The sequence below is a fragment of the Lissotriton helveticus genome, chromosome 7 (assembly GCF_964261635.1).
Source record: "Lissotriton helveticus chromosome 7, aLisHel1.1, whole genome shotgun sequence".
Taxonomy (NCBI): Eukaryota; Metazoa; Chordata; class Amphibia; order Caudata; family Salamandridae; genus Lissotriton; species Lissotriton helveticus.
In genome coordinates this window covers 1,328,638,316-1,328,666,046 of record NC_136068.1, presented here as the reverse complement: position 1 = coordinate 1,328,666,046, position 27,731 = coordinate 1,328,638,316, and the positions used below count along the sequence as shown (strand labels likewise).

General features: G+C 44.8%; 1 protein-coding gene across 1 annotated transcript in view; it reads left to right on the top strand.

The window, feature by feature from the left end:
* Positions 1 to 19,542, top strand: part of LOC144770265 (uncharacterized) — a 202,847-nt gene extending 183,305 nt beyond the window's left edge. Inside the window, exon 4 of the mRNA XM_078654642.1 lies at positions 17,777 to 19,542. Coding sequence (XP_078510768.1) covers positions 17,777 to 18,028 — 252 coding nt within the window. The 3' untranslated portion in view covers positions 18,029 to 19,542. The remainder of the gene's footprint in view (positions 1 to 17,776) is intronic.
* The last annotated feature ends 8,189 nt before the right edge of the window (positions 19,543 to 27,731 follow it).

Below are 27,731 nucleotides of genomic sequence, written 5' to 3'. Positions count from 1 at the left end.
GCCATTCCAAACTGACCTTTTTCACATACCAATCATAGGACTGTGTCCCAATCCCTGAAATTCAGGAGCCTAGCCATTATCAGTCCTGGTGGGCACCCTCTGTTAGGTCGCGGCCTCTAAATGCGGTGAGCCTGCTCAACCACAAAGGTGGCTGTGAACGATTCACTTCCAAGCATGTCCGTTAAGAGTGTTTCCACAAAGTGGTCCAAGCGCCCGGGGTTGGTGGATTCTGGCACCCCCATAATGCGAATGTTGTTCCTCTGCACACAAGCTTTCAAATCTTTGTTCTTGAGTGCCACAGATTTGAGGAGCCTTTCCATCCTTTCGAGCTTCTTGGTTGTCTGGACCACGCCATCCTCCAAGTCAGAGATTTGACCCTCCATAACCATCAGACGGCCCTCCTGTGCATCCAGTCTGACCCCTATAGAATCCAACCTCTTGTCCAATGCATCAAATCTGGTGTCCAGGGCTCTGAACCCAGCCCACAGCTCTGCCAACAAGCCATCAGTACCCGCAGGGTCAACTGCGGGCATCCCACCGCTCTCCGCCAAGGTGGGCTGCTGCAACGATGTGCCGGGACCGGGAGTTTTAAAAGGCAAGGTGCTTTGCTCGTAGTCCTTGCACCCCATACCCCACTGCATGGGTCTGCCACAAACTCCTTCTGGACCTGTGTCCCCAAGTCTAATGCCCAGCACACAGCATGGGGTGGATACCCCTAACTGTAGTTTAAGGACAGTTAGGACTTCGCAGGGCCGCAGGGCCAACAGTCAGCCGTGGGCAGCAAGAAGAATGGTGCTGGGGTTATGCACCAGCAGCTGGAGCAGCGTTCGCCCAAATCACGCCCAAGAGCCTCCAGGGCCACTGTGAAACATCAAAGGGGAGCAGCACCCAACATAGGCCTGGAGGATTTAACCCCCCAAATCCAGGCTAGCAGTGAAGACGACAGCACAGTGCAGCCGGCCTGCAGGAGGGATCTTACTCCCTTATGCTGATGCACCCAGAACAGGCCTCATCTTCAGTCGGCCCGCTCCACAGCAGGGAGCAGCTACACAAGTGGGGGCCCCCCAGCACCGCAATGGTAATGCGGGCCAAGAGCGGATGATGCCACGGGGGGAGGGGCTACTACGGGCAGCCCTGTACTCGACCGGGTGGCCGTTCCCCATGCCCACCCACGGCCTCTGTCACCATGGCGCTTCCGGGGAGCGCCAGAGCCCCTGGCAACAATGGTGTCAGCCTCCAACCTCCCCACTGCACCGCTCACCGTGTAGCAGGCACAATCCGGCAGCCACTCCCTGCAGTCTTCAGGCCCGTAGTCTGGTCAGCTGTCCACTCAAGGTCCCAGTTTCTCGCGTGGCAGCAGGCCGCACCGGAGCCCCTTCCAGGGCAATTGGTGCTAATTCGCGCTGCGACACCACCTGCTCCGTGCATCCACCATCCGGCACACTGGTGCCCCACACACCTCACACAGTGTTGAAGAGTTTTGGAAGTGCCATTAAACCGCCATGACAACTGAACTAGGGGAAGACAATGGCGGAGCTCCAAGCCTACGCGGCCATCACGGTTGGTGGCTTGGTCACGCCCCTCTTGCACAAATACTTTATACATTGCCTCTTTAGATAAGCCTGCCTGCTCTGTGCCAAGATATACAGGTTATCTTTTAGGGTGTATCTAGCTTACCCTGACTAGGACAGGGTGTCTACCTCTGTGAACTATTGGCCTAATTTCTAACAACTCTTTTTTTTTTACTTTCTGCCATGCTGTATTGAAGCCAGTGCTGCTATGCTGCTGTACAATATGGCTAGAAAAACATTGACAAAACCCAACATAGCTCGTCTATGTGATACCTATTGACTTTGCCATTGCTTGTTGTAAATTGGAACAGTAATTGATATGCACAATGACAGTGGAGAATTAGAGCTCATAGCAGAGTTTAAAGTATGAGGGCCTGATGCACAAAATGAAATTGCATTTCTTAAAGGACCGAATCACAATTTTGGTCCATTAAGGAAGGATATACTGCCCTTCAATACATTCAAAGGCTTTAATGCGGACGCAAAATGTGATTTCTACCCAGTAGAAATGGCATTATGTGATTCCCTTAATTGCAAATCGACAATAGAGATTTACTATATGTGATTTCTTAAGCCCATGTACAAAGTATTCCCTCAATGCGAAATGGCCATTTAGGAATTTCTATTACCATCATCTCCAAATCAAATGATAACCATGTACAATTTAATTGGTTTTACCCAAAATGCATTTTTTAAAGTGCCATGTGGCGCACACATGCCCCTAGGGTATTTGTGCACTTTACCTCCACATTTTTTTGGGGTGCGTCTAGGGGGGCCCTTAGGTTCAAAGGCACCATTGGTTTTGCATTTTCTAATTTGCAGTTTCCTATTATGAAAGTGCTAATTTGGAAATGCTAAACAATTGGCAACTAGAGGAATGAATGGTTTAGCATTTCCTAAATAGTGATTGGTGTTTAGCGATTCCTACTTTGTAGGAATCACTATTAGGAAATATGTTTTCCTAATTTTTTGTACATTCTAAATTGTATTTATATTTCTTAAATAGTGATTTCTTAGGATTCGCTATTTAGGAAATGCAAACTGGAAGTTTTATACATCTGGTCCTTTGTGTCTATCGAGGTCTACAAATTAGGGTTAATTTTAGATAAATCCGGTGTTCCCCATCAGGGTCAGGTACTTTACTCTTGTGTGTATGATCTACCATCCTAAGTGTCAAGGGTATGCCCAGATGTGGTCCTTGTTCTCATCGAGCCACTGGAACCAAGCTACACCTGGTCTTAGGTTGTTTGTGTTTCAGTTCAGTGAGGACCTGTCCTGGCAGTTTGGACTGGACTTTTCCTAATGAAGAAGTGTGAAGACGGATTTGCATATGGCTGAGTCCAAACTAAGGTGGCATTGTGGGCAAAAGAATGATTGTTTGAAATTGTTCCCCAAGTGATTGACAGTGGTTATAGAAATTGTAAGCTTTCCTTCCATCACATTTTGTGTGTTTGATAGGATGCTGTGGTTTAGTCTATTGCTCCCAGGCAGGAAAACCACTAACATATAATCCTGAATCCTACACAGCTGGAACATGAAGGCCATTTTGTGGCACTAAACAAGATTCTCCTCTCCCTGCATTAAGAAAAGTAGCAACAAACAATAGAGGATCCTTAGTTAATTAGATATAACAGTTTATGGGGGTGAGCGCACACTAGGAACAAATGTCTTTACAAAACTTCAATTTAACACACAAATTATGAAAAACATCACTTAATAGTGAAATCTTATGTTATGTCAAGAACTGTGACATTATGTTTACATCTGTCCCTAATGTTACTTCTATGAGGTTAATGGGGGATTTCTGGTCTATTGTTATAGATCTAGATCCCAACTCCGGTCGACTGAACCGTTGGTACCTGTCATAGAGTAAAAGGCAATCCACTACTTGGTCAATCAGTTAATGACTTTCACCACTCTAAAGAACCACTCAAGCTTAAAAAGTTTAAAAGTTTATTACAAAACCAAACTTAACTGGAGATACAAACATCTCAATATAAGGTTCAAAAGATATACGGGTATCAATAAAAACATACATTTTCTAAATGCTCTTAGTCGGCAGAAGAATATTACCAAAACCAATTCAAAAATCATCAAAGTTGCAAGAATAGACACAAGCTGTAGCCTGTGGGTCATTACAGAAAGGAAGAAAATCAGATTAGACTGTCCCTACACTAGACTAAGTGACATCCCTACTTAGCAAGATTTTAACCTAAAAAAAAGGTGTCAGCAGTGGTGACTTCCAAAGAAGATCACACACTTCACTAAGTCTTTGTTGCAAAACGATGTCTCGCAGTTCCCTATCTGCCTACCCATCCGCTCTCTTAGGTTCCTCAGACCATCTGCCTTAACTCCACCCAGGGGTTCTGTCCCTAATACAAAATCTCATTTACAATAGAAACGCCCTTTAGAGACGCCCCTCACGTGGTGTTGGTTCTGGTATTTTCCATGCTGATACTCCTCTGGGCCCATCGTTAGCGTCGACCTTGCTTCCCAGGCTCCTCTCCGGCAAGACGGTACCCCCCAGGAAATTCCTGAAGCCTCCTCCAGGCCTGTGCCTGGCTCTCTTGAACAAAAGTCTATTCATCACTCTCTTGATTGGAACCTCCTCGCACCTGCAAACAGACACTTGTACTGTGGGCCCCAAATTCCGGCCTCCACCATATCTTCAAGTCGTAAACCATCGAGCAAGCTCTACAAATTGTGCTTAACACGACCTTTCTCTAACGAGCACATACAGATCAAAAGAAACGACTTTGTCTATTCAGGCCTATTAGGATTACATGAACAGGCCTATGCACTCTGCAAAACACTTAATTTCTAAATCTAAACAGTATTCTAACTTATTACACACAATGATTATATGAAACACTTCTATAAAACATATTTCAGTTCTATGATCAGTAATACCTTGAATTATAACAACATCAAAATCCATCATCGTGTAAGAGTGTAACAGCATCTTGTACTCTATGTGAACTGCCATGTGGCCTACACATTTCTACGTTTAGCAGAATTACATTTTCCCCTACAACAGCCACATAACATGGGATTTCAACATCATTCTAACATCTCTACAAACATCTACATTAGTTCTTCACTCTTTATATAAGTATTCTATTTTAATTAAACACTCTTATATATTTTCACTCTATAAATTCGACACTCTTATATAATGTTTACTAAACTAATACAACATGCTTGTAAATATGGTGCACTTCTATATTTTTCTTGATTTGCGCTCTCTCAATCCCCCCTTTGATGACTTTTAGTAGTCATCACCATTACAACACCATCTCTGAGGTATGGACTGAGTCAAACTGAAGTCGTTTCAGTACCCCCTCGTTTCATCATCTCTAGAGCCTTCAGACTCCTGTACTGATTATCCTGCATCGCAGTCAATCTCCTCTCCTGCCCTCTCATGGTTCTTTGCAACCTGTTTGATCTATACCATTGGTACAACCGTACCAATCCACACAGGGTGATTATACAAACCACTATTATGATGATAGGTTTCAGTATGTACCAAATGATACCTTTTCCTAAGTTTGCAAACCAACCTCCAACTTTACCCATTCCTTGACCTACTTTCTCCCACACTGTTACCTTTGTCAAATCCTCAATTTCATGATGAATTTCAGTAATGTTCCGAATGTACTTTTCTAAAGGTTTTGAATTGTCTGGAATGTAAGTGCAACATTCCTGGACCTTCAAAGCCTTACAGACTCCTCCCTCTTTGGCTAACAGAACATCTAGAGCAAGTCGGTTCTGAAGAACCATTGCCCTTATCGATTGCATCTCTCCCTCCACCAGCATTAGTGATCTAGCAGTACTGGCGGACAACCTATCTACAACTGTTGCCAATCTTCTTATCTTGACATCATTTAGTGCTATCCCTAAAATAGGAAACATAGCACCAAATACGTCTCCAACTACCTCCTCAGCGCTTACATCCCTTCTTCTTCTAGCTTGAGTTCCTCCCTCTATAATTTTCAAATCCTTAGCATGGTATATTTTGGGAAAGACAATTGCCAAATAACATGATCCATACCAATTATGTGGTAGTTTCACGTATGCATTTCTTCCACAGACAAAATATACATTTGGGATCACCTGCATTTCCTTCAAGAAGTCTTTCGAATAATATTCTAATTGGAAAGCATGTTCACAACTTACTTTTCCCACAAACACATTCTCGTAATAGGTTTCACCCCTATGTATACACAGTTTCCCCTTTTTCTCTCGGTCTAAAGCTATTGGACCATTGCTACCCTTTCTTTGGTGTGCTCTTTCTTCCTCGGTCCAATCTGTTTTCCATTGACCTGAAGCTTTTAAGATCTTCTGTCTCCGGTATCGATCATCCACTTGTCCTACAAACTTTTTCTCAATTTCTGACACTTTACAAGTCAAATTATTTCTTCGGGCGTGTGAAGTATCTAATGTTTTCCAGGGAAGGAAAAATTTCTGTAATCTGTCTTCACTCTTATAATAATCCCCCTTATTTAAATGCTTGTAGTTCGGTACTTCTGGTAAAACAGCATCGAAGTTTGAAAAATAGTATTCAAACCCATCACGTTCATAGAATATACTAAGCAACAAACTACATGTGATTCCATAAGTCAATGGAAGATGATGATATCTGATACCTTCGTCTACAGAGGCTGGCAATTTCATGCAAACGTAACAATTCTTGGCCTCCATAGCATCAATGTATTCATAAAGCAATTTAGCATATGCATTTGATTTAAAATTTCCCTGTGATTCATCTACATGTAACCTACGAGTCTCAGCTGCTAGTAAAGCTTTGTCTTTCTCTGTATTGTTCCCTTTTTGTCCAGCAGTAGTAGGTTTCTGTATCGATGCAATCTTCGCTTCCTTTGATGTTTTCCCTTCATTTTCATGTCCCACTACATAAGATATAGTTACTACTAAAACTATAAGAAAAATCACTCCCACTAAAAGTGTGCCTACTATACATTTGGTCCTGCGGTTCGGGTTGCCAGCCTCCATGATCTCAAGTCTGTATAGCTCTGGTTTTCTTTCACAACACAATGTCTCTTTCCTTGTACAATGTCTCTTCTTGAACCACACCTGGAAGCTGATAATCTTTTCCGCAAGATCCGTCTTTGTGTTCTATAGCAACAGACAACCCTAGCCCTTCTCCGTCCACTAAATGGAAGTCCCTAGTTTCTTCTTCTTCCACTTGGCGCTAGGTTATCTCTCAATTTGTTTATTTACAAAGTCTTTCACACAGTCTTTTAGCAATCCGAAATTATACGTGTTCCAGCGACTCTAATCACGGCTTCTAATATTTCCAAACGAAGAAGGACCTCCTCAAGTATTGACCTCCTTGGACAACAAATCAGAAATTCTATTCTGTTTAAAACCAGGTCTCTTATTCCACTCAGATAAGGAGGTTAGGGGATATTGAGTGTCAGCAACCCTTCGACCTCCACTCCCGGTATCAGAAATACTATTTCCACTGTTATGATGGGGTCAGTACTGGTCAGGGTCACTTCCCTCACCCTCCCGGATCTCTGTACACTGGACATCTGCAGTGAGGTAGGTCCACTCAGGAGTAGCGTATCTTCTGCAAGGCACTCGCACCCTCCTCGATCTTCTCGGACCTTCATGTTCCTGTCCTTGTGCACTTTCGTCCAAATCCGAGTCTTCAGATACAGGGGCAAGAGTTTTCTCTGGAGCTGGCTTCAAGCTTGACCTCTTTCTTCTTTCACTTGGCCAACTAGCTTCTCCATGCCTCTCTCTCCTATATCTTGTCCTCACACTCGGTTCTTGATCACTCTGGGCTTGATCTGTGTCTGAGCCGTATTCACAGCAACTTTCTCCTTCTGTGGCAACTTCAGTTTCACTGCCGTCCTGTCCCTCTTCGTGATCTGTAGCGCTCCCAACTTCTTCCGACACCCCCACAGCTTGATTGATCCCCTCTAGTGGTTCACCGTCTACAGCTGGATTTTCATCTTCGAGAGGAGCTGTTTCTTCTAGGGGTGCTGGAACTCTTCGAGTATGGGAAGCGTGAATCCAGTTTGGCAGCCCTCCACACTTCACAGCGGTATTCGTTGTCAGGATAACTTGATAGGGCCCCTTCCAACGCACGTCTAGGCAGTTCTTCCGGACGTGCTTCTTCAGCAGAATCCAGTCACCTGGACACAAGTGGTGACATAGGTCTCTTGAAGATGGAACTTCAGCAGCCTGCACCTGAAGAGACACAGAATGAATGGCGTCAGACAGGCCCTTGCAGTAATCCAGGATCAGGTCATCTGTAATATTCAACAAAGCTGTAGTGGGTACAGATGGAAGTCTCATTGCCCTCCCCATTAAAACTTCATGTGGAGAGAGACCTGTCCTCCTGTCTGGTGTGCTACGCATACTCATGAGTACCAAGGGCAGAGCATCAGGCCAGCTTAAGGACGTCGATGAACATACTTTGGCTATTCGGTACTTGAGTGTGCCATTTATTTGCTCCACAATACCTGAAGCCTCTGGTCGATAGCTACAGTGCAACTTCTGATCAATGTTCAATGCAGAGCAAAGCATCTTCACAACTTCACTGTTGAAATGAGTTCCTCGATCTGATTCCAGGGAGGTCGGCACCCCGAAGTGCGGGATCAACTCTCTAAGCAACAACTTTGCTACTGTGAGTGTATCGCACCTGCGTGTAGGGTATGCTTCGACCCATCTGGAAAATATGCATACAACCACCAGAACATACCTGAGGCGGTTGCTCTTTGGCATCTCAATAAAATCTAATTGCATTCTGTTGAAAGGCCCCCCAGACCTCCCAATGTGACTCATGGTAACTGGTGTTCTTTTCCCTACATTCAATTGCTGACACGTAACACATCTCTTACACACTGCTTCTGCTGCAATCCTGAATTTAGGACAATACCAAGTCTGCCTGAATACCCTCAGCATAGCATCTCTTCCTAAATGTACTGGACCATGTATCTGTCGTGCCATTGGACTCACCAATTCCTCAGGTAACACTGCCCTTCCATCTGCTGAAACCCAAAAATCCATTTCACTTTTCACGCAACCCGCTGTTTCCCATGCCTTTTTCTCAGAATCAGGTGCGTTCTCTTGCATGTTTTTTAAATCCTCCCAAGTATCAACTGTTTCTAGCATCATGTTTAACTCGGTCCTTTCCTGAGCCCCACCCACTTCCACCTCCGTGAAAGAATATCCTTGCTCCACACAATAGCGGGCAACTTCGTCTGCATATCTATTACCTTGTGACACAAAATCTGTATTTTTGGTGTGGGCTACGCATTTGACAATTGCAATTGCAGCTGGACCTTGTAATGCTTCTAACAGCAGTCGCACAAATTCCCCATTTCGGATAGGCGAACCAGAGGAGGTCATGTAACCTCTCTGAGACCACAATTGCCCATAATCATGAACCACACCGAAACCATATTGGCTATCGGTATAAATGGTGACTCTAATTTTGCTACCTGCTAAACAGGCACGTGTCAATGCAATGATTTCAGCTACCTGAGCGGAGTGTACTCCTTCCAGGCAAGCGGCTTCCACAACTCCAGTAATGGTGCAAACAGCATAAGCTGCTCTCAACCGACCAGTATCGTCTCTTAAACATGAGCCATCAACAAAGAAAATTTCATCAGGGTCAATCAACGGCTCATCCACAATATCTGGTCTTGGCTTCGTGCATAGTTCAGTCACATCAAGGCAATCGTGATCTTCACATTCTTCGCCTTCTATATCATTAGGAAGTGGCATCAATGTAGCGGGATTCAAAACAGAGCACCTCTTAAGGGTCACGTTCTCCGCAGCAAGTATAACTTGCTCGTAGCGCGTGAGCCTACTACTGGTCAAGTGCTGTGTCTTGGTCCTGGTCATTAACAGTTCTACAGAATGAGGTACATACACCACTAACTGGTGTCCCATGACAATATTTTCACACTGTTCGATGCTGACACCTGTTGCGGCAACGGATTTGAGACATCCGGGCAACGCTGCGGCTACCGGATCTAAAGTAGCCGAAAAGTATGCAACTGGCCTACGGGCATTTCCATGAATCTGTACCAAAACTGACAAAGCACAACCCTCTCTCTCGCAGCAGAAAAGTGAAAATGGTTTTTCATAGTCAGGCATCCCGAAAGCCGGAGCGCGACACAAGTCCTCTCTCAGCTGTAGAAACGCCATCAAACAGTCCTTGTGCCATGGTACCGGATCACTCACCTCCTTGTGCGTCAGTTTTTGTAAAGGTTTTGCTTTCAGTGACAAGTTAGCTATCCACTGTCGGCAATAACCAACCATTCCTAGGAACATCCTAACTTCTCTCTGTGTCGTAGGCGCGTTCATCTTCATTATCGCCTCTATCCTATCTGGTGACACTTTGCGCTTTCCTTTTTCTATCCGGTGACCCAAATACTGTACTTCTGCCAAACAGTACTGCAATTTGTTCGGAGATACCTTGTGTCCATTTTCAGCTAAATGGTTCAGCAAAGCAATGGTATCTATTTTACAAGCCTCTTCCGTTTCTGACGCAACAAGTAGGTCGTCTATGTACTGGACCAGAACCGAGTTCTGCGGCAGTACCAGACTTTCAAGATTTTTCTTCAACAGCTGGTTGAAAATTGATGGGCTTTCTGTATACCCTTGTGGGATACGACACCATGTTAGGACACGATCCTCCAGCTTAAAAGCAAAAAGGTACTGGCTCTCCTCATCTAATGGAATTGAAAAGAAAGCCTGACAAAGATCTATCACTGTGAACCACTCAGCTTGGAATGGTATCTGAAACAATATCACTGATGGATTCGGTACCACTGGACAACATGAAACAACTATGTTATTAATCTTTCGAAGGTCTTGCACTATTCTAAATTTCCCACTAGGTTTCTGCAAACCCATAATCGTGGAGTTGCATGGACTTCCCACGATTTCCTTCAGTATTCCCTGTTTTATCATAGAGTCGATTACAGGTTTTATTCCTGCAATCGTCTCCGGGGTCAGTTTGTATTGGGGCGTTCTTGGATATTCAGCATTTGGTTTAACCAAAATCTTCACTGGTTCTACTCCTTTAATCAGTCCTATCTCTTCTCCAGTAAAATCCCTTACCTCTGATGACACTGCATCTCGTAAGTCCCAATGAAGGTCCTCCACAATCAGGGTAGGATACAGTTCTATGCATGTTCTCGAATTTGTAACTTTAAAAGTAGCATCATCGTCAGTAGTCTGTACCTCTACTCCCTGAGGTGTGCAGTATATTGTACAGTTCAGTTTGCACAATAAGTCCCTTCCTAACAGACACACAGGACTAGAATCACATACCACAAACTGATGTTCATCCGTGTAGTTTCCTATTTTCACTGATACTGGTTCCGTCAAAGGGCTATTCATCCTTTTATTTGCAACCCCTACCACCTGAATTGTCTCCCCCGACATTGGTAGATCTGGAACCACCGCCGATCTCAAAGTTGATCGAGTAGCTCCAGTATCTACTAAGAATGTTGTAGGACACCCTGCCACTTCAGCCTCAACAAACGGTCCTCTTTGATCCACCTCTAGAACTGCCCCGAGGGTACAGTCCTCCTCTCTACTTACACGTCGTCCCGTCAATGGATCAACGTAGTAACACTCTTCTTTACCTGTGAAAAAAGGCATTTGTCTATAGACCTTTCCCCCTGTCGTAATCTTTGGTGGCTGCGGGAACTGAGCTCGTGGAGCCGAAGTCCCCCCTTTGGCCACCTTACCCTTTGTCACTGTCCCCCTTTGGACTGGAACTTCCTGAACTTCCTCCTCTAGAACTTCCAGTTCTCCGTTTTCAGGGTTATAGGGACACTCGCGTCTCCAATGTCCCACCTGGTGACACTGGTGGCACTTTGTCGTTTTTTTCAATGTAGCAAAGTCTATTCTAGGTCTCAGATTTTCCTCGTTGTCCTTATTCTGACTATTTAATTTCCGTCCCATTGTCCCTGTTCCCTGTTGCTGCTGTTCTCCCTTTCCAGCTGACTGCATTTGCACCATCATCAGTTTCTCCTTTAGTTTCTTTGCTTTGGACTCTATTTCATCACTGCAATATCTTGCGTATCTCAAAATCTCATCCAATGGTTTATTTTGCCAACAAATTAAATGTTGCTGAATCATCAGACAAATATCAGGTCTCAACCCCAAAACAAACTTTGATACAAACTGTCCTATATCCTTGGGATCCATTACATCTAATCCACTGTATTGTTTGAACGTTTTCAGCAATCGTTCATAATACTCATGAACTGTCTCCTTGGGTTCCTGTCTTGTTCGGTCTATTTTTACCCAATCTATGTCTTGTGGTGGCACCTTCTCCTTCAGCCATGTCATCACCCTTTCATATTTTACCATTACACTTTCTGACTGTCCATTAGTACGAGTATCACTTTCTGGTTCTGCAGTTGGCCACTCGACACTAACCTTGCATGCTAGCCACAAGACTCCTGGGACCACAATGTCAAATAGGATGTTCAAATCAATCCGCAATACTTTTGAAATCTTGACAAACCTCTCTACCTGCTTGTACCACTCTACAGGATTCTCCCTTAACTTCGGAAATGAGTTTGTAAATGCAGCCAAATCTCCCCTACTCCAGGGTACATGTACATAATTTCCATTCGCTATTTCTCGCAAAGGGAATGCCTCCATCTGCATTAGCCTTCCCTCCGGAGACATCACATTCGTACTCCGCCTAACAGTTCCCTTTTTGGACCACCTCTCTTCCCATTTGTCCAGATCTCTCTATGCTCTTATTCCTGTGATCAGCTCCCTTATGTGTGTTTTTAATCCAGTTGTCCTCCTCTCTTCTAGGTCCTGATCTGAATAATGCAACCTGTGGTTACCCTGTAATGCCTTGGTTCTGGACAAATCTACCATATACTTGTCTGCCAGTTCAGACAGTTTCTCATGAGTTGCTCTGGCCTTTCGAGTGATGTCCTTTGCTATAAACAGCAGCTCATCTTGTTCGTACATGTCAATCCTTTCTAACGGCACTGTACCATCTATTACCTCGTCCAGGTCAGATTTTAAGCTGGTCACATCGAGTCTTTTGGCTTTTATTACAGCTTTCAGTATGCCATCTCTAGAGAGTCTATTTACATCTCTCCCATCACAGCTCTGAGTCCTACGTCTAGGCTCAGGCGAGTTATGGGGAGTCCTCCCATGCTCCCATCTCTCCAGGTCCCATGCAGTTCCATCCTCTCTGGGTATATGGTGAAACACTCCTCTATTTCCCATAATCCCACATTTCTCATTCTGCATGGTTTCTCTAGGTGCATGGTAAGACACTCCATCATTCCCCATGTCTTCACAATTCGCCTGTGACCTCTGATCACTCGACGCATGGCAAGATCCTTCACTGTTCCCCGTGTTCCCATGATTCCAGTGCCATACGTTATCATTAGGTGCATGGTGAGTGCACCTAAACCTATCTCTGTATTCTTGGGTCCTTTGGTCTCCCTCACTTTGAATGAGACGAGATGTCTCTCCACACTCCGTACTTCTGCTTTTTTGCTCCTGCCCATTTCCTCTGTCAGTACGACGTGTAACTCCTCTACTCTCCTGACTTTTACCTTCCCACTCCTGACTGCTTTCGCTAGCCCCGCAGTGAGACAATGTTCCATTTCCTCGACTTCCCCATTCTGCTTCTGCTCTTGACCTGTTGCTCGGTACTCCTGTGGACCCATCCCATTCCCTCAAGTCAGCCCTCAACTCTTTATAGGACTTCGGCCGTGGTCCCCTTAGGTCCATCGGTCCTCTCTGACCCCCCTGCTCTGTTACGGGACCCACTGCTGACTCCAATGGGGTGCTCCACGTTATCGGTCCTGGCAATTTCCTCCAGGCATTTGTCGTGTTATTCCTCCTTTCCATCTCAACTCTTTCTCTGTCTAGCCGTACCTGTTCTTCCTCTCTCCCTTTCTCCGGGTGATAAACCAACACTATTGGACCTATGGTAACGGGTACTTGAAGAGCATCTGGCAATCCATAAGACTCAACCCTCTCCGTTGCTGGCATCTTCTGCACCACAACCCTTCCGACTACTCCCTGTACAGGGCTATGTTGAGGTATCTCCTCACCTTTGGTAGGTACCCAATTCGTTATAGGGAGTGGCCTATTTTCTTCCATGTCAACCCTGTCTTCCTTTGGGAGCTCCGTACCTTCTGTCTCCCTATAGTCCGGAGGCGGTTTATCTATCAACAACCTATTTATTAGGTTATCCTCCGACTCGCTCTCATCATCTTCTTCTATGGGTCTCCTTTCTCCTGTAACCTCTCTCACTGGGTACAACTTATCCACTTCAATCGTCTGTACCCTCCATCTCTTAGCCTCCGCATCCCATTTGGCATCTTGCACTGCCCTTACTGATCGCCGTACCCTTTCTTGGCGTCTGTTCTGACTCCTGTCGTGTGCCGCCCTAATCCATGCATTAAGGGCCTCAAACTTTGTTGGTCTAGGCAAAGGTCTCAATGAGGACATAACTGCTTTCAGTTGATGCAACACTTCTAGTCTAAACGTTCCGTATTTCGGAAAAGTCAGTTCCTCATTCCCCTCTGTAATCTTACTCCAAGCATCCAGCCACAGTATAGTATGTAACCCAACATTCGTTGCCATATAGTGAGCTGGTGTACCCTCCGGCGGTGCCTCTTCCCCGTAATAAGATTCTCTTCTCTTTCTCTTAAAAATCCCTCTCAAACATTTAAAACACTTCATGTTCGAAATCTACAAAATTTCTATTTTCTCCGCGTTCGTTTACTTCCTGATGACAATCCACCAATCCCAGCGCGGTTTTCGCTAACTGGCCTATCACAGCGCGGCTCTTCGCTGATGTCACACCAACCGCCCTATCACAGCACGGCTTCACACCAACCGGCCTATCACAGCGCGGCTCTTGCTGACGTCACTCGTCCCCCTTTCGCAGCAGTTCCCCTCCTTTCTCCGCTCGTCTCCCAGTCATGCATGCGTCCCATTCATACTCTGAAAAATGATTACTTCCGACCAAGCGATCACTTTCCTTGACTGTACGTCAACAGTCTAACTGTAATTGTCACCTTAACTGACGAAATGTCTTTCCGTTGGTCCAGACAATCGCCTTCTCTGATAGGTTACTTGCACACGGTAACTTTCGACCTGCGTCCGTTACCCACACACTCACTCTTGCATTCCCCCTATCTCGGTCCTGCGGGCGATCAATGGTACCTCATGACCCCCTTTTCTCTGGTCGACAACTACTCTGGATGTTCGATACACCCGAACCACTTAAGCTCTTCCCCGAACTTAAGATTTTCACCAGTTCACCGGTTCCCCCTTTTCCCAGGTTACCAGTTTACCAGTCTGCCAGGTTGCACGCGCTCACAACCCTCTCTCATTCACTCTACAGGCATTCAACTCCGCATGACATTACAATACAAATACAACACAAAACACCGCAATCTGTCCACGCATGACCCTTGTTATACTCACTCTCGTCCGATTCTGCTGCTTTTCTCTCGCGCCGTCAGCACCCTCTTCGGCAGGCCACCTCTCGATCTCTAGGGACCTTTGGGTAAACTTAACCTAGTCTAGATCACCTTCCTCAAGAAGGTAACCATCCTCACTCTGCTACCCACTGTTAACGCGGGATTTCTGGTCTATTGTCATATATCTAGATCCCAACTCCGGTCGACTGAACCGTTGGTACCTGTCATAGAGTAAAAGGCAATCCACTACTAGGTCAATCAGTTAATGACTTTCACCACTCTAAAGAACCACTCAAGCTTAAAAAGTTTAAAAGTTTATTACAAAACCAAACTTAACTGGAGATACAAACATCTCAATATAAGGTTCAAAAGATATAAGGGTATCAATACAAACATAAATTTTCTAAATGCTCTTAGTCGGCAGAAGAATATTACCAAAACCAATTCAAAAATCATCAAAGTTGCAAGAATAGACACAAGCTGTAGCCTGTGGGTCATTACAGAAAGGAAGAAAATCAGATTAGACTGTCCCTACACTAGACTAAGTGACATCCCTACTTAGCAAGATTTTAACCTAAAAAAAAGGTGTCAGCAGTGGTGACTTCCAAAGAAGACCACACACTTCACTAAGTCTTTGTTGCAAAACGATGTCTCGCAGTTCCCTATCTGCCTACCCATCCGCTCTCTTAGGTTCCTCAGACCATCTGCCTTAACTCCACCCAGGGGTTCTGTCCCTAATACAAAATCACATTTACAATAGAAACGCCCTTTAGAGACGCCCCTCACGTGGTGTTGGTTCTGGTATTTTCCATGCTGATACTCCTCTGGGCCCATCGTTAGCGTTGACCTTGCTTCCCAGGCTCCTCTCCGGCAAGACGGTACCCCCCAGGAAATTCCTGAAGCCTCCTCTAGGCCTGTGCCTGGCTCTCTTGAACAAAAGTCTATTCATCACTCTCTTGATTGGAACCTCCTCGCACCTGCAAACAGACACTTGTACTGTGGGCCCCAAATTCCGGCCTCCACCATATCTTCAAGTCGTAAACCATCGAGCAAGCTCTACAAATTGTGCTTAACACGACCTCTCTCTAACGAGCACATACAGATCAAAAGAAACAACTTTGTCTATTCAGGCCTATTAGGATTACATGAACAGGCCTATGCACTCTGCAAAACACTTAATTTCTAAATCTAAACAGTATTCTAACTTATTACACACAATGATTATATGAAACACTTCTATAAAACATATTTCAGTTCTATGATCAGTAATACCTTGAATTATATCAACATCAAAATCCATCATCGTGTAAGAGTGTAACAGCATCTTGTACTCTATGTGAACTGCCATGTGGCCTACACATTTCTACGTTTAGCAGAATTACATTTTCCCCTACAACAGCCACATAACATGGGATTTCAACATCATTCTAACATCTCTACAAACATCTACATTAGTTCTTCACTCTTTATATAAGTATTCTATTTTAATTAAACACTCTTATATATTTTCACTCTATAAATTCGACACTCTTATATAATGTTTACTAAACTAATACAACATGCTTGTAAATATGGTGCACTTCTATATTTTTCTTGATTTGCGCTCTCTCAATGACTATTGCTATGTCAATCAGTATTGCTTTTTTATTTGTTCATATTTCTTTATCGGTCATTATTACATACCATGATCCTTTAGCCAGTCAACTTCTCCTCACTATTGCCTCATTTACCAATTTCACTTTATCTGCTACTATTCATTCATCTTCCAATTGAAATACCATTATTTCTTGATTTGGCAGAACTTCTCAACCCAGCAATCAATGATCCCCCGATTCCAACTACTACTATTTTATCCTCTAGCACTATTAGCTAATCTGCAAACATTGGTACATATGCCAAGTCTTCTGTGTCACTGTTACATCATCTGTCACTATTCCTCCATCTGCAACTATTTCGCCATTTACCGCTAGTATCACCTTCTGCTTACTCTGCACCAGCAGTAACCACTCGCGGCTTGCATGACTCGCAGGTGCGGGGACAGGTGGCAGGGTAGCGCGGGTGTTCGCGCAGGGGGAGACGAATGTAACAAATAAAACTTTCCTCACTGGGTCCTGTGCCGCCTCCACTCCTGGCCGGGTCCTGCTGCTGGAACAGGAGGAAGCCAAGGCAGCCTCCCTCCCCAAAGCCAATCACAGCACTGCAATGGCAGCATTGTGATTGATGCGAACAGTGCCCAGCCAGGCGCCTGTAGGGAGGCCATTTTCTCTATGTAGGCTTCATGCAGCCTACATAGAGAAAATGTAAGGTGCGCATGACTGGTTTGGTCAGCCCCAGAAGGCCGACCAAACAGTCAAGGCTACAGCATTGGGCAAGCCACTCCTCCCCGATACCACCCGCACCCAACGAGACATACTGTTCTGCTTTCTCGCAGCGAGAGAAGCAGAAACATAAAATGGTATTTAAAATACCATTTTATGTTTCTGCTTCTCACATTGCGAGAAAGCAGTGGGGCGACACTCCTCCGTCCTAATGGAGGAGCCGCCCCTGTTTGTAACTGCGTCTTCTTTTGTACCTATCTCTTACCCTTACTTATTCTGCTGTTTACCCGTCCCATTCAATTATTGGCCCATCTGCCCACACACTTATTCTGTCACTAATGACTCATCTTCTGCTATCAACAGAATGAAATTTATTTAAATTGTTGCTAACTACTACCCCTGTCTTTTAATTTTGCAGATAAAGCAACGCAATCAGACTCTGAAGAGGAAACGTCTCCACAACACAGTCTATGAAGATATGTCAAGCAGCATCCGTCGCAACACTATGACACGGCCTCACTTCTACAGTGACCAAAATGTTCCTGACACTCATTTGGTTGAAAATACTACCTCTGCCAACCGCATCAAGGAGACTAGTCCCCACACCCTACAGCTGCCAAAGCCCACCCATGGGAAAGCAAACATGGCATGTGGTATCTCACCCTACTGATCATAACTGCAACAGGGCAATGGTCAGCAGAGTTTCTCTTGTTCTGCTGAGGCCTGGTGGCACTGCATATGCTTTTCTGATAGTCATGCATTAGGGTTAAGGTTGGGATTAAAGGGGGAAGGGGACACAGTCAAAATAACATTCAAAAATGCTTAACTGTTCAGTGAAGGATGGGACAGAATCGTCAGCAGTCAAGCTTATCTGTGCCCTATATCTTTCATATTAGTTCTAAAATCACCTTATTTCTGACGTGCATAAACCTGCTAAAAAACTAGTGACTTTCATCTATTAGTTTAAATATCCACAAGGCATGATTTGCACTGTGAATATTCTGTTCACAACATTGAGGCCCTCATTGTAAGGAACATTGAAAAACCAATTTGGGTGAAACCAGATTGTTAGTTTAACCCAGTATTTCAAGTGTTACAGTAATTCCTGATGCAGCATTAATGCACTCAGGTGTGATGTGGAGACATTCTATCAAGTCAAGCTAGGCACAATGTGTAGCAGAAAAATAGCCCTTAAATGTGAATTACTTAAGGAAAATGGGGGCATATTATCAAGAAACAGCGTTTAAATTATTGCCCCTTTAGCGGCAGGAAACTGCCGCTAAAGCAGCGATAATGGGCTTGATAATATGCCCTTGTGAATTCCCATAGAAGCCCATGTTCTGGTGTGAACATGGTCTTCTACTGGAATTCTCAAGCCCATTATCGCCTCTTTAGCTGCAGTTTCCTGCCGTTAAAGCGGCGATAATTTTAACGCCGTTTTTTATAATATGCCCCTTGGTTTGCAAACCCATAATTACTAATACCCACAGTAACAAGTGTTCCGGGTAAGAAATTCATCTAATGAGAGACAGGTGAAAATGTTAATATTGTCGGACTGAAATAACTTAAAATCTTTCTTCAGTTGATTCAATTATAAATGCAATAAAAAAGCTTTCAACACTTTCCTGAAGATTGTAACTATGCGCTTGTTACAGGTATTGAAAATTCAGACCAAATAAAAGAGAATGATAATGTGGCTGCAACGGTTAAAGACAAATAATTTGTCTTTAACAAAATAAATTGTCTTTAACATGCCACAGTCTCCTCCTTCCCTCTCACCCATTCTCCTTGACATATTTACACTGTGATATTGTAAATGCTCAAACAACAACACACTTTTTCCAATGAACTTTAACTTCTGTAGCCATTTAGATGCCTTTCGTATTACAGTAACTTTAAGCCATATTATGAACGTGTTACAATGAGTATATTTTTACTTGTTTCATATTTCAAAGTTCACGATTAACATGGATATGCCTAGTGGCGCCTCAGCAGTAGTTCCATCAGCTATATATACTGAGAAAGCTGCATTAGTAAAGTGTTAAGAACGCTTGATTATTTCCTTTTGAAAATTGTTAAACCAGCTTACTTGGTTTATTTCAGTTAATGTAAATAAAAATGCATTGTCTTTAAACACATATTGTATTATTGGCAATGCTAAAAAAAATAAAGTCACTTGTCTAATAATGTTTGCTAGTCATCTGTCCTAGACCCTCTCAATGCCTTTGTTTTTTGCTGAAGCAAAAACATATTTCTACATTGCAGTCTCCCAACTGATATGATACACAATTTCTAACTATCTGAAAATGCTGCCCACTGTCGTCAAAACACAACTACAAACATTTCATATTTGAGTATAAACAACATTCTATAATCAGGCATGAACATAGAACTCAGAAACATAAAGTAAATACAATTTAGTGATACCTGTAAACATTGCATGTTTTTGTAAATGTTCATGTAATATGTGTAAACATGCTGCTTTAAAATGTTGATAGGCTATATTGAACATTTTTCTTTAACCATAAATAATATCTTTCCACAATTCAAGTTATCATACAGCCATATATACACTTTATATAATCAATTAAATATTTGTATTTAATAGCTGAGGACTGTTAACATTCTATATTTGGGACCACTTAAATCGGGAGGCAAAGAATTCACCTTTAAGCTAAGGCAGCATATTCTCGAAGAAATGGTAAATGTGTGGCACATTCTACGGGATCATTAACTAGCTATTTTGACATTGTAAAAAGGTAGGGCCGAATTCGACCGAGAACCCTTCAGTATTTGCCCGGCGTTAGCCGCCTCTCATACCATTCGAGATTACCAAACAAAGAGGCAGGCGCTGGAGACAGAAGGCAGGAAACAGGAGTTTATTCCGACGGAGCAGAACATGTCAAATCAGACAACAGGGTATCTTCTCGAGGTGCTCTAATCGCATCTCTGAGGCCTGGCCTCTTATACACAAGTTTATGGCTTTATTACATTTATGACATCAGTAATGTTTCTTTGAAGGACAGAAAAGACATCCTCGGAATCCCCGGGCCAGGCCCGTTCCCACACACATCTACAGTAGAGTTCCCACCCCGATCTCAGCATGTGGTGGTTATCGCGCAGCTGGACATTCCGCTGGGAACGGGGATGTGTGTGATCAGTCGGATCTTCGGGGTGCGAAAGCATTGATTAATCCCCGCTCCTTTGATGCGAGGCGAGGTCCTACTGTAGGGGGCAATAAACTGCATCTGTTGGGCTAGGTGATGGCCTGGGATCAGGCCGGACAATCGGGCAGGGAGGAAGAGGTTATCAAAAGGGCCTGTTCTTTGAATGAGATGAAAGAGTGAGGGGGTTCAGCACGGGATGTGGCTCGGAGACAGGGTTGCGTTAGAGGTGCGTTTATGGCCCAAGCAGGAGAGACCGGGGGCTGTCGGGGCGCGGGGGGATGCTTGCGAGGCCGGGGAGTGCGGGGGAGAGACACGCAGGCTATTGGCAGTGGGCAGAGAGGCCACGACACACAAAATGGCTGCCACTTACGCGCATGATGGGGCCTAAAAGGGACAAGATGGCGTGGCCACTGTTTCACGATTCTCACTTTACTTTCAACAGTGGCTGTGGTGAACATGAATGAACGCCGCTTATATATACCTAATTTTGGTCATTTTCCACAGTCCCCAGTTTTTATCATAAGTTAGTTCGTTCCTGTTCATGTCATAGAAGAGGATGTACAAGCTGACATTAGTTATACAATTCACTTTGGTAGCCCATATGCATTACAGGCAGATGAAAATAATTCTGCTATCAATGCAGACAGAATCGTACATAACCATATGTAGTCAATGTGATGGGCGGGGAGACAGTGCATACAAAATTACATTAGCTGCGTCATACGTTAGACCTTGGGGGCGGGGACATTACATTAGACGATGTAGGAGATTCGTTCGAATACAAACATGGTGTCATACAAAAATGTTCTGGCAGGATAAGGGCTATTATCACTTGAGGTCTGGACTCCATGGGGGTCAAAACTAGACAGCATGTTCATGTGCATAACTGGTGTTCTACAATCATCAAGATACAGAGTTAACGCCTTCTTAGTTATCCATGTACAGTTGGAAGTGACCGATGTAAGGTTTCGAAAGCTCAATTGGGTGGTAATCAATACAAAGCGGTTGGGAGAGAAATTCAACTTGATACAAGGGACAGTCAAGGGGTGGCAATGTTCAAAAAAAGGGTTCGTCTTTCCAGTGTCTTATTACAGCGAGCCATCACTGGTAGGCTCTCATTGTTTTTCTTCTTTCGTTGGCACTGTTGAGCACCGGCGGTGGAGCTATGCGTCCAGCTCGGATTCAGATTTCGCGTTGCAGGGTGTGGCCACTCTTTGCTCTCGAACCACAGTCCTGTTTGTCCTGTTACCTAACTAATCTACCATAAGTACTTTAGTCGGGGTACCCGTATTCCGTTCTTCTTTCGGGACAAACCCTATTCTATCTTTTGTGCTGTATTTCTTCTTTAAGTCACGTTAAAAAAAAACTCCATATGGAAAAAGGGGGTGATGGGTGCGTGCTTTGGGAGGCCGAGGTAAAAGAGGGTGGAGTGGGATCGGGTCTGAAACGGACCAAGGAGGGCAGAAATTTCAAGCAAGTGGGCCCATCAATCGGACACAATGGGCTGGGACCTTCGGCACGAGCTCATCAACATGCAGGGGCTTCTGGACAGCCCTTCTTTCCTTCACTTTCCACGTTGAGAATGGTGCCTTGTCCCGCAACTCTTTGCTCTGTGGCTCCACCTTGGTCGAGGTCATAGATATTCCCCGATCTGCAGCCAGGCTGTGCGTCACATCCGGCCCCTCTCCTCCGATGACCGCACGTTATCTTTAAATGAGTACAAAAAAACAAGTCAAAATAACTGGCAGGGGAAGAGGTTTACACACTTTAATTTCTCTCCCAACCCCAAGTAGTTGGGGAAACGTTTATTGGTCACGATAGGGTGGATGCTTAGTAACCCTTACATCGGTGTATGCTGTTAACTCATGCATCATGGCTGTGGTGCAGGTCTGCAAATATCTTTCTATTTTCAAACATCATGCCTGCCTGGTGTCTATTCCTGTTATATTCGCGAGCGTGGCAAGAAGTCTGATATCCAACAATTACATGGTTGATCGAATTCAAACCGGCTCCTCCAGTAGAGACTTGTGTTTTCCTAAAACAAATCCTGTTGAGCTATATCTTTCTTCAAGGTCTGCTAATTCATAAAAAGTGTGAAGTGCTTATTATCATGGGCTTACAGCTACCTTTTCCAGGGAAGGACATACGTTAAGCATTTTTTTTTCTTTTCTGACAGCAACGGCTAACTTTTATCAGTTTTTGGACGATTTATCTTTAAAAACAAGGTCATCAGCTACAGTCTTTGAGATTTTCTGGGATGGCTGGTTACAGAACTGGGACCATTCTGGGAAAACGGGGACGTTTCGGACATTCTATTTAAGTGCAATGGGCGGTGGTAACCCGAATGATGAGGGTGGTGTTACTAAAGCACTAAAACAAAAGCCACTGACATATAGTTCCCTTTTAAGGGTCAGATTAGGGGACATTAGTCGTCTTACCTGTCCTTTCTTTCTCAGCCAATTAAGTTCCATCATTTTACAGAAAGGAGAGGTAGTAATATGGCAAAATACGATCGTTTTGTTTCTGTCAATTTGTTCAAACACTGTCGTGTCTAAAGCCAATTATACCTGTGCCGGTGAGGTACAGGGTCGTCATTTATTCAAAAGGGAGCAAGGGAGCCCTCAGAGGGAGAGAGCGTCGTGTGCACCAAATAGGCTATTAGTACACGTACAACATAAAGAGAGAGAGAGAGAGAGAAACGTGTATAATAATAGGTTATTCAGTGCACACACAAGCTGAGGGAAAACATAAATTCATAATTTACGTACACACAAATACCAGACAGGGTGCGACAGTACATACATCCAGTACGGAAACCTAAGACAGAACACAGAGCTATTTTGGGCAAAAGGACTTTGTCATGCATGTTGCGTGTTCTCAGTATTCTTTTTAATTCATTTTGGGGGTCGAGCTCTTTGTTCTCCTTCCTTCCTAATAGCAGACAATTTTTGTTGGTAACCTCGCTTCTAAAATACTTACTCCCTTTTTAATTGGTCGGACACTAGTCCAGTCGTGCTTATACTCACGGTGGGGTCTTACAACATCTAGCAAATGATGATCCAAGCTGAGGTAAAGGAGGGGTGTCAGTCGGGCGTGCGATGGTACAATTCTGACTTTTCTATGAGGGTGGAAGAAGAAGGGGTAAATCTAAAAAATAACAATATCCTTAATATCTGGGCTGAGGGGGATTCTGGATGAACCCCAACCTGCGGTACTCTCAACTTTTCTTATTTAGCCAGCACATAAATTGACTCACTGGTGCGCATTATTTTGGGTGTACATTTGGGATATCGGTTGGGGTTGGGTTCGTCATACTGAAATAAGCCTTCAAGTTTCTGGTGTAGGCCACTCTCCCATTCGCTAGCTCCAGAGAGAGTCGTTCCTAAGTAAGGAAAGTGCTATATTTTTTTATTCATCTTTTACATGCAGGTACCATGTTTGGGCTTAATTTTCCTATCCCATTAACCGTTTCGATCAACGCCTCAATCATACAAAAAGCATTCTTTTACCGTACAAATCAGGGCCCATGCGCACATTCATACCATACAATTTTTCATGCTCCCAGAGATAGCTCCTACATATAATGTACCGTCTCACAGAGCTAGCCTATTTTCCTCGCGTGGAACACGGTGCGGTTTTAGGCCTTCTCCATACTTCCGCTGAAATTCCGATGTAACCTGCAAAAAGGAAAAGAGGGGGGGCAGCGTTCAAAGCACATCAGCGCGCATAAACACGAAAATGTTTTTACCTACCACATACTTGACTCATCTCTCTGGAATGCAGTCCCTTATGTCTCGGCATTGAAGCCCAGAGGAACTGGTAGTGCGGCAAAGATTACCAATGGTAGTCTGTTCATTACATAGATCGCCCGAGGGCGGTAGTACAGACCGCGTGTAGGAGAGGGTCAAAGGCCAGGGGTATTCAGTATAAGGTGGGGGGTGACGGATTCATGTTTTCATTCGAGGAAAAGAAAAGGTTTATGGTGGTATAGGGTCGTTCCTGTTCGCAGAGCATGGTATTTAAAAAAACAACCCTATCAATCTAAATGACTGTTACGATGCTAGTTCCATATATTTTTCTTTTAAAACCTTGATTGTAAAAATGTCAGCATTCAAATATGGGCCTCCAACCATACAGGCCGGCCACGGGGCAGATGGGAAACGCATGAGGTGAGGAGAGATTACACTGTAGTATAGGAGTACGTAACGAGCGAGCCATTTAATTGGAAAAAACTAAACGTGACAAACGGTTGCAGGATCAGTGAAGGTTGATTTTATAATTGAAAGTAAAACAGGATCAGTTACAATAAAATCGTTCATACGGATACCATGGGCGAGTATCGTGAGTAACATTACTTCGGAGCTTAAATAATACAATAATCAATAGTAAATAAACCCGACATCAATAGGGTTGTCCGCATGCTCAGTCAGTACACTTCCCCACCCGCCATGTGCACAAAGACCGCATACATCCCCCATAACATCAAGGCTAAGTAACTAGAATCGTCATAAGGAGTTGCAAGTACCGCCCATACTGGCGCCATTTTGGTCGAGGCCAGGCGGGTCCAGAGTATAGTTCGAATGCCTCCAATAACTAGCGGCTGGACCAGAATCCCTTTCGGCAGTTCAAAAAATTCCATAAATGCCAGCAGAAAGGACAGGCGGCATAAACCGCGACTTAAAGGCGAGGAAGGCAAAATCTTCCCTACCGGGTCACGCTGAGGTCCCACCGGAGCTGATCGAGTTGGCAGTCTACAGTGTCTCTTAGTAATTCGGACAAAGGCCGGTGTCAGCATGAGAGCGCCACCATCTTGTGACAACGTTGTGGCCACTCCGGAGAGCGGGACAGCAGGCGTATCCCTCCACAGATACGTTGAATCAGTCTTTCCTTCGGCACCAGATGTGGATAAGGCGGCGGTCGCCCGGGGCAGCGGCATATCCATGGGGGATAGTCGAGCAACAGTGGCGGTTGCCCCCACCGGAAGCCCGCGGCAGTCGAGGGCCAACGACTCTCGTAGAATCTTTAAAACTGAGAGGACGTCTTCAAGAGTGGGGCTCATGCCCGAGCAGGCAAGCATCCGAGTTCCAAGGTAGGCCAGAGCCATCCTAATGGACCAGGCCCAAATCCGGGGTGTCGGCTGCCATCTTGAGAGCCCCCCCCCAGCAGCTGCTCTTCACCACAGCCACCGGAGCGGGTCCCCCGGCCAGTCAACCGCGGGGGCTCGTTGAGTGGAGCGCTAATGGCAGTCTTAGTGCGGGAGAGGAGCCTCCACCTGGGGGGGCAGGGGAGAGGGGGCCGTCCGTGCCACCTCTCCGTGGGCGGCCCCACGCCATCTGCGGGCGCCCCACGCCATCTCCTGGTGCAGGTATACGAGATGGCTGGACCAGGCAACAAAGGGGGGAGCCATCAGCAAGGCATCCCCCGCACACAACTTGCTGGACATCACCTCTGGATGATCCCGGGACGGGTCTTGGCGCGTTGGGTAGCCTCCGGCCTATTCGTACAACGGGCCGCCACCGACGCTACCTCGCCGGCTGATGGCTTTTGTAGACTTTTTATAGCCCAAAGCCAACTAAAAAGTAGCCCAAAGTAGCCCAACATTGAAGGCGGGACAGGAACAGCGTTAAGCAGACGGCGAATGCGTTGGGTTTGTTGTTGCAGCCGGCTGCCATGTAAATAGTTGTTTAATAAAAAGTTTTAACATGTTACTTTGCTGGAGTGTTGTATATATTTATAATATTTGCATAGGGTTTGTCGTTATTTGGGCGGGGTGGGCGGTGGAGCCGAGCTGTCTTGCAGCCATCATGGCGTCGAGCTCGGTTCTTCTCACTAGTTTCATATTTCTCATGAGGGGTTGTTCCTAATGTTTCTATTTTAGCGTGGTCAAAAAGATCCCATCAGTGGCCTACTGATTTTGTTTGATTCCTTTTGTTTTCCCTAACGATTTTTATGTTATAGTTTGCTAGCACGATACAACGGCTAATCCGTATTTTTATATATATGTCCTTTTTATTAGGGGTGTCCTCCGGTGGAGCCGGATGATCTACCTCTAATAAGCGGTCCGGGCTGAACCAACTACCAACAAACGGGGCGAAGATAGGCATGACGGGTTACAAAGGGGACAAAAGTCTGCACTACCTATCCTTCACTATCCGCAAAGACTAAACAGAGTATTGCGACTCTGTGCTTGTTTGCAGATAGAGAATGATCCAAAGAGAACCAATTCTGAACAATCAATCTTCGGATAAACAATCAATCAAATGAGGGATAAAAATAGGCACGACGGATTACAATGGGGGCAAAAGCCTGCGTTACCTACCCTTCACTATCTGCAAAGACTAAACAGAGTATTGCGACTCTGTGCTTGTTTGCAAATAGAGAATGATCCAAAGAGAACCAATTCCAAAACAGTAAATGCTTGGATAACAATCAATCAAATGGAGAGGGAAGCAGGCACGACGGATTACAATGGGGGCAAAGGCCTGCGTTACCTACCCTTCACTATCTGCAAAGACTAAACAGAGTATTGCGACTCTGTGCTTGTTTGCAAATATAGAATCCCTCAGAAACAATCAAATGAGTAATACTAGTATTTTCAAACAATCAAACAATCAATTCGCAATTTGTCGTGTTACACGACCTTACCCGGACCGCATGGACAGTTTCTCGTCTTCCGCTTCCAGCGCCTGATCGTCCTCTATTCTCCGTAATTGCTGTGGCACTCCTAATGGTTCCCAGTCAGGACCGTAGATCACTCGAGAGAGGTCTGCTCAGAACCAGTGAAGTTCGGATGATCGGCTGCCAGACGAGGGTCTATCGGGCAGGTGCACTTCCCGATCGTTGCAGTCGTTCACTCTGTCGTTGGGACCTCTCCCACTGGATCCACGTGTCGCTGATGGGCCCCACGTTTGGGACACCAATTGTAAAAAGGTAGGGCCGAATTCGACCAAGAACCCTTCAGTATTTGCCCGGCGTTAGCCGCCTCTCATACCATTCGAGATTACCAAACAAAGAGGCAGGCGCTGGAGACAGAAGGCAGGAAACAGGAGTTTATTCCGACGGAGCAGAACACGTCAAATCAGACAACAGGGTATCTTCTCGAGGTGCTCTAACCGCATCTCTGAGGCCTGGCCTCTTATACACAAGTTTATGGCTTTATTACATTTATGACATCAGTAATGTTTCTTTGAAGGACAGAAAAGACAT